Raw genomic sequence first — 6,997 nt, 5'->3', positions numbered from 1 at the left:
TTTTATATATATAATATATATGAAAAAAAATATATTTTTATGTATTTTTAGACATGATATTTCCCATTATATTTGCTGTGCTGCCCCTGGGGCAGCCCCATTGCCCCCTCCCCCCCATACCTGCAGTGCACCACGATGGGCCCGGTGCCCGGAATGCTCCGCTGCGCCCGATTCACTTGGTCCAGAAAGCTGAGAACCCCTCCTGGCTCGTTGGGCACCCCGTGGTCGGGCCAGCTGAAGTACTGGTAGTGCCTCACCAGCCTGGGCCGCTCGTCCTGCAGGGGTGACACCACCACAACCTCCCGTGGGCACCTGGGGACCCTCCACCTGCCCCTGCTTCCAGCAGAGCAGCCCCGTCCCGGTTAGAGCAGCTGGGACCAGTTCATCACTGGGTGGTGTAACCCAAAGCTGGGTATTCCAGAGCCTTCCATGCCATTGCCCAATATTCCCTGTTATCAATAGACCATTTACACCCTCTGCCCAGAGCACCCCTGACCCCTCAGGCTGTAAACTGGGTGTTAAGAGGATGCTCCTGTCCTCACATCCATTGTGGAACTCCCCACCCTGGGCATTCCTGCCTGAACCGGAGGATATATAATCTTGGGGTCTTGGGACTTTTTTTAACCACTTGTGGGATCCAGAGGAAGACTGAGACCACCACTCTCAACCAGACTGGGACCACCACTCTCAACCAGACTGAAACCACCACTCTCAACCAGACTGAAACCACCACTCTCAACCAGACTGAAACCACCACTCTCAACCAGACTGAGACCACCACTCTCAACCAGACTGAGACCACCACTCTCAACCAGACTGGGACCACCACTCTCAACCAGACTGGGACCACCACTCTCAACCAGACTGGGACCACCACTCTTGACCAGACTGGGACCACCACTCTTGACCAGACTGCACCAGCACTCTCACCAACAGGTTTTTCCCTCTCCTTTTACTTTGGACTCAGGGGGCCCAACGAACACCACTCTGTTCACACCCCAGGGTGCTGGGTTATACATTTGGGTTTGGTGGGTTCAAACCAATTGTTTGTCTGTATAATCGTACTTATTGTATTATTTTATTAAACTGTTATTCTGACTTATAATCTCTCTTTTGAGTCGGGTTCATTTTCCCTGCCCGTTTTTACCTTTAAACCAACACAAGCCCCGAAACCCATCCCAAACCGGCAGCACCCAAAGCAGTGGGAGCATTAAGCAAGAAAACCCAGCGAAGGGCAAATCCAGCGCTCCCTCCTAGAAGGTTCCAGCCCCGTTCCCACTCCCAGGGAGCTGCAGGACTCACCCTGTCCGGCCGCAGGATCTCCAGCTCCCGCAGCAAATAGCCCTGGGCCTCGCGCTCGCTCACGTGGCGCACGCAGATGCCCCCAAACTCCTTGGTGCTGCCCTTGTCGGGCCAGTAACGGAAGCATTTGTTCTGCAGGGACGGCAGAGAGGCTCCTTAGCCAAAATCTGGGGGGGTGGAAGGTGGGTCTGAGCCCCCCCACCAGGGTCAGGGGGTGAGGCTGCATCCGCCGGGGGTGCAGCTCCAGTGGGGAGGTGTAAAGGAGAACCTTTGTGCACATAGAGTTAACCTGGGACTGGAAAGGGCCATTCCTATGGGATCCCTGGGGGAATCCTCTGGGGAGACCTTATAGCAGCCTCCCAGTGTGTAAAGGGGGCTTACGAGAGAGCTGGAGGGACTTTTCACAAGGGCATGGAGTGACAGGACAAGGGGGAACAGCCTGAGGCTGAAGGAGGGCAGGGTTGGGTGGGATATCGGGAAGAAATTCTTCCCTGTGAGGGTGGGGAGGCCCTGGCACAGGTTGCCCAGAGAAAGCTGTGGCTGCCCCATCCCTGGAAGTGTCCAAGGCCAGGTTGGAGCAAACTGGGATAGCAGAAGGTGTCCCTTCCCATGGCAGGGGGTGGAACTGGATGATCTGTAAGGTCCTTTCCAACCCAAACCATTCCATGATTCCACCATCTCCCTCCTCCACCAGCCCCAGCCTCAGCTAAGGCACTGCCTTACCAAAGTTATGGTCTTGACACACAGCCCCTGAGCTGCTGGTCCGGTCACTGCCTAATTCCTGAGCCAAACCTCCATCCCAAGGGGCTCCACAGCCTGCCTGTCCCTCCCTGTCCTCCAGCCCACCCCCCTGTGCTGTGTGACTTCACCAGGCTGTGAGCAGAGCTATCTTTATCTCCTCCTTGCAGCTTCCCCCTCCTTCCTCAGCCAAGCTGCCTGTGCCAATCCTAATTAGCTCCTGTCTGCAGAAGGCAGTTCTGCATGGCTCTGCCTGGAATGTCACTGTATTCCCTGGCCCCTATTCCCTTGATGAAACACATTCAGGTGGCACACAAATGGGTGTATAATTTCTTTTCCCCCTCACATAGCCTGGAACACCCCTCACTCCACCCTCAGCTTGCTGTGACACACATGATGATTTCTGTCTCTCTCTCCCTCTCTATCTCTGTCACCTGCAGTTCCCCAGAGCCTTGAAGTAAGTCCTGGGAGGGTCACCCTGCTCAAATCTACGGGGCTGGGGATGTGCAGAGTGAGGTGTTATTTTTCCTCCATGAAGAGGAGCTAAATCAACATGACAAGACAGAGGAAAAACTAAATTAAATGAGAGCTGGACAGAGACAGCTTAACTGAACACCACTAGGACTGGCAGCAGGAATCTTTCAGGCTTGGGGACAGTGCCAAGAGACCCTCCAAGTGCTCACCCGGCCCCGTTCCACCTCCTTGGTGGTCATGACAATGACGTGGGTGTTCTCCTGGTACACCATGGCCCAGAAGTCGTTCACAGTGGTCTGCAGGCAGCCCTGGGTGGCTATATAGACCTTGCAGTGCTCCGAGCTCCTTCCATCTTCAGGGATGCTCTGAGGAACAAGGAGAAGGGTGGGGGGAGAAAAGCCAAGGATGCTGGAGTGAGGAACCGGGAATTGCTTTAGCAGCCAAGTCAGCACATCCAGCCACGCAGGATTCCCAAACCAGCTGATTTCCCTCAGGTTCTTCAGCCACTCTCATCATCAGCTTCACCAGAGCTGTCAGAAAACGCTCTGCCAGCCCCCAGGGACCTTCCTCCTGCTGTGCAGCAGAGCCTTCCCAGCAGGAACTGCTGAAGTTTCAGGTGGATGTGGCTGGAATGAAGCCACTCCGATGGTTCCCCAAAGGATGGTGTGTAAGAGCCAGAGCAGCATTGCTGGAAATGCAGCTTCCAGCAGCTCTTGGTTGAGAGATACAATTTCAGAGATAATGTTCAATAGCTGGAAGGCAAGGTCAGGCCCCTGGGACCCTCTGAACAGGTAAGGAAAGGAGGGGATGGAGATAAACTCTCCGAGAGGGGCAAAGAGGGCAGGGTAGAATGATGAGATCCCTTGGCATAGAGTAGAAAAAAAATCCAGTGTTTGGCCTGGATCCAGTGAAAGATATGGATCCTGAGAGGTTATTCCCTCTAAACTCACACAGAAGCAGAGCTGGGCTGAGGGGCAGCCCCTCGTGGGGTGTCCCCCAAGTACCTTGATGTAGTTGGCATTGATGTAGTCTGAGCCAGGCACACTCTCATCCACGTCCCTGAGGGCCACTCGGGTGGTGTCAACTGCAGGAGGAGAGTCCAGGATGAGCAGGAGTCACCCAGGCAGGAGCAGGGAGGGGGTCTGGGTGCACATCAGTGATACTCAGTGGTGGAGACCGACCCCAGACCAAGTTTTCTACTATTTCCTTTGGAGGCTCATAGAATCAGAGAATATCCCAAAGCTGGAAGGGACCCACGAGGATCATCCAGTCCAACCCCTGGCCTTGCCCAGGATACTCCAACAATCCCACCCTGTCCCTCAGAGCGTTGTCCAAACCCTCCTGGAGCTCTGGCAGCCTTGGGGCTGTGACCAAACCCTGGGGAGCCTGTTCATTGCCCAACCACCCTCTGGGGGAAGAACCTTTTCCAGAACCCTGCCCTGGCACAGCTCCATATGACTCCTTTGGATTCAGAGGAGAGCAATTTGCCCGTTTTCCACACAAAATGGCAGAACCAGGTTAAAAAGGGGATGGAGACCACCACGACCTGGACAGTGACCACCTCCTTCCAACCCAGCTGCGATCAGAAAGCTCTGCAGGCTTCCCCAGCCCCAGAAAAGGCTGCAGGAACCGTGGTGGAAAACCCCAAACCCCTGTCCAGTGTCTCCTTACAGGGAAGGATGTTCTTGTAGCGATTCTTGGCCTTGTTCTCCGGCCGCTGTCCCTCCTTCCTGGGGTACAGGAGCTTGCACTCCTGCTGCTGCAGCATCTGTGGGGACACACCAAAAGAACAGGCAGTGCTGGGCACATAAGGGCAGTCAGAGGCAAGGGAAAGGCTCTTTGGACTTCCTAATGCTGGGAAGAGCAGAGGGAGTGCTGGCAGGAAGGGAAAAGCAGCCAAGAAGCAGCTTGATAGAGAGAGTTAATGAGGGGAGAAGGCACAAATCCCTGCAGGGAACAACAGGGATAAGGAAACAGAAACTGCCTCGGACACGGGAAAAAGCAGCTTAAAAGAGGAGCAGGAATTAACTCAGTTGAACACAGAAAACAGGGAGAGGAGAAATATGTTGTCACTGCTGGAAAACCACGATGCTCCCAGAAAAACGGGATATTCTTCACCCACAGGCATAAGCAGGACAGAGCAGGAGAGCATCCCATACCTCAAACTCTTCCCAGAATCCCTGCTTGGCCTTCTCACTGTGATCTGCCATCTTGTTGAGCTCCTTCACCCTGTTCTCGATGTTGGCTGCGTTGATGCGCGTGGCGTTGAAGGGCTGGAAGGCACAGACAGGACACAAATCACCCCCAGGAACGGGGAAAAAAACCCAATTCCCAAATCCCCGGGGTACTGGCAAGAGCTGGGACCATTCCTGGCGCCAGGGACCTCTGGCAAGTGTGAGCCTGGACGAGCGGGATGTTCCAGAGGGGAGCAGGAGTTCCCAAAGAGCAGGGGGCAGATCTGTGCTCTCCCCCAGGGGTTTGGGCAAGCCCACAGCCAACCAACACGTTGGTTTTACCTGCTTCAGGTGAACCACAGCTCCAGACTTCTCCACCATGGGGTTCTTCTTGTAGTGCTCCACCAGGTCTGTGAGCGTGTCGAACCTCTCTCCTCCCCCCACGTCGTACTTCCCATCCAGCTGCAAGGACAGGACCCCAAATCCAGTGAGATTTGGGTGCACATCAGTGACACATGGTGGGGGAGACCGACCCCAGACCAAGTTTTCCACTATTTCCTTTGGAGGCTCATAGAATCAGAGAATATCCCCAAGCTGGAAGGGGCCCCCAAGGATCATCCAAGTCCAACCCCTGGCCTTGCCCAGGACACCCCAACAATCCCACCCTGTCCCTCAGAGCGTTGTCTCGGCTCCCAGTGGGAGCAGGGACAGCCCCTCTCCCACCTGGTAGTGGATCATCACGTGGGTCACGTGTGGTTTTCGGTCCCCGCTCTCCATCTTGTCCTCGTTGGTCAGCACCGACAGGACGAAGTCTCCCGGTTTGCTCTGGCTCTCCCTCACCAGGAAACTTCCCGGCTTCCCCTTCTCCGTCAGCAGCTTCTCCGCCTCCTTGCCCGTGAGGTGCCCGTGGTACCACCTGGGCAGCAGCAAAGGGGGGGCAAAGTCACCTCAGAAAGGTTCCTCAGACAAGGGCTGAGGGGGTGGCGCTCATGGAAAACCTGTTCCCAGGCTCCCAGTCCGGCTGGCATGGCACAGACCTGGGTTTATTTTGGGAACAGTCCCCGGTGACCCTCCTCCAGCAGCCTGCAGTGTCACATCAGCACCTCTCCCCAGGCTGGAGGTGCCAGGACGTGGCTGGGTCCTCCAGACAGATGTGACATGGCAGTGCCACGTGGGGTGTGACAGGGCCTGCCACCCAGGGACAGGCTCCAAGACACGACTCTCACTGTGCTTTCTTGAAGGTGGCTTTTTCCTTAGTTCTTAATAATTTAGTTTTTAATAATTTTAATAATTTAATAATCCTTTAATTTTTTTTTTAATTGATTTCCCTTAATTTTGTTAATATGGAAGAAGAGGAACTCTTGGAGTCAGACGGTGCCAGACACAAGCACAGGGCTCAAGGCCGGGTTGGACAAGGGCTTGGAGCAACCTGGGCGAGTGGAAGGTGTGGGAAGGGCGTGGAATGGGCTGGGATTTAAGGTCCCTCCCAACCCAAACCATTCTGGGATTCTGTGGACAACACTGGCCAGGAGCAAGACGCTTTGCCACAGTTTGGGAAGGGTTTTCTGAGGGTCTCCCTGGCTGCAATCACTGCTGCCACACCCACCCAGCTCACTCACCTGGCCCAGGGCTGGCTGAGGGAGCACAGAATTGTCCTGCACGCTCACCTGGAGTGGCCAAACTGGGTCCCCAGTGGGTTTTTTCCCAATCCAGCCCCACCTGCAGCCACATCTCCAGCCAGTGGCAATTACAACGTGCAGAGGTTTGTGCTCAGCTCTTCCCAAACCTCACTGCACGAGCACAACTCGCCCCACCTCCCTGTCTGGGCACATCTTGCCCCTGTTTCTCCACCTGATCTCCCAGAATCCTTTCTCCTGCTCTGCTGACACACTCCCACTGCAGTCCCAGGGGATGCAGCCTTGCCATGGTGCCCTGAGGTTAAACACACAATAATCTGGGAATTCCTTGTTGCTGCCTTCTCCAGCACTACCCTGGTACCTCCATGCTCTGGCCAGCACCTCACCTGCCCTTCCCTGGGCACCAGCACATCCCACCCACCCCCAGCAACTCCCTGGGGTGGGAATGCCCCCAGCCCTCTGCTCCAGCCTTCCACATCCCATCCACCCCCAGCAGCTCCCTGGGGTGGGAATGCCCCCAGCCCTCTGCTCCAGCCTTCCACAGGGACCCACAGCAGCTCCTTCCACCCCCACACTCCATCAGCAGCTCTGGGCAGATGCCACAGGTCCCCTTGAAGGCAGCCAAGCTGCCAGGAACCCAGAGAGGCTCCAGATGACCTCCCAGCAATGGCA

General features: G+C 55.5%; 1 protein-coding gene across 2 annotated transcripts in view; it reads right to left on the bottom strand.

The window, feature by feature from the left end:
- The window catches only part of LOC108502672 (tyrosine-protein phosphatase non-receptor type 11-like), a 37,283-nt gene that overhangs the window by 4,536 nt on the left and 25,750 nt on the right, over positions 1-6,997 (bottom strand). For both annotated transcript variants that reach the window (XM_017825821.1, XM_017825822.1), the window contains exons 4-11: positions 5,412-5,604; positions 5,031-5,150; positions 4,674-4,787; positions 4,186-4,282; positions 3,519-3,598; positions 2,724-2,879; positions 1,303-1,434; positions 121-275 (exon numbers count right to left, since the gene is read on the bottom strand). In XM_017825821.1, coding sequence (XP_017681310.1) covers positions 121-275; positions 1,303-1,434; positions 2,724-2,879; positions 3,519-3,598; positions 4,186-4,282; positions 4,674-4,787; positions 5,031-5,150; positions 5,412-5,604 — 1,047 coding nt within the window. The remainder of the gene's footprint in view (positions 1-120; positions 276-1,302; positions 1,435-2,723; positions 2,880-3,518; positions 3,599-4,185; positions 4,283-4,673; positions 4,788-5,030; positions 5,151-5,411; positions 5,605-6,997) is intronic.

Source organism: Lepidothrix coronata, unplaced genomic scaffold (genome assembly GCF_001604755.1).
Source record: "Lepidothrix coronata isolate B3197 unplaced genomic scaffold, Lepidothrix_coronata-1.0 Scaffold122, whole genome shotgun sequence".
NCBI lineage: Eukaryota > Metazoa > Chordata > Aves > Passeriformes > Pipridae > Lepidothrix > Lepidothrix coronata.
The sequence above is the reverse complement of the archived record's forward strand: the minus strand, read 5'-3'. Positions and strand labels throughout refer to the sequence as shown.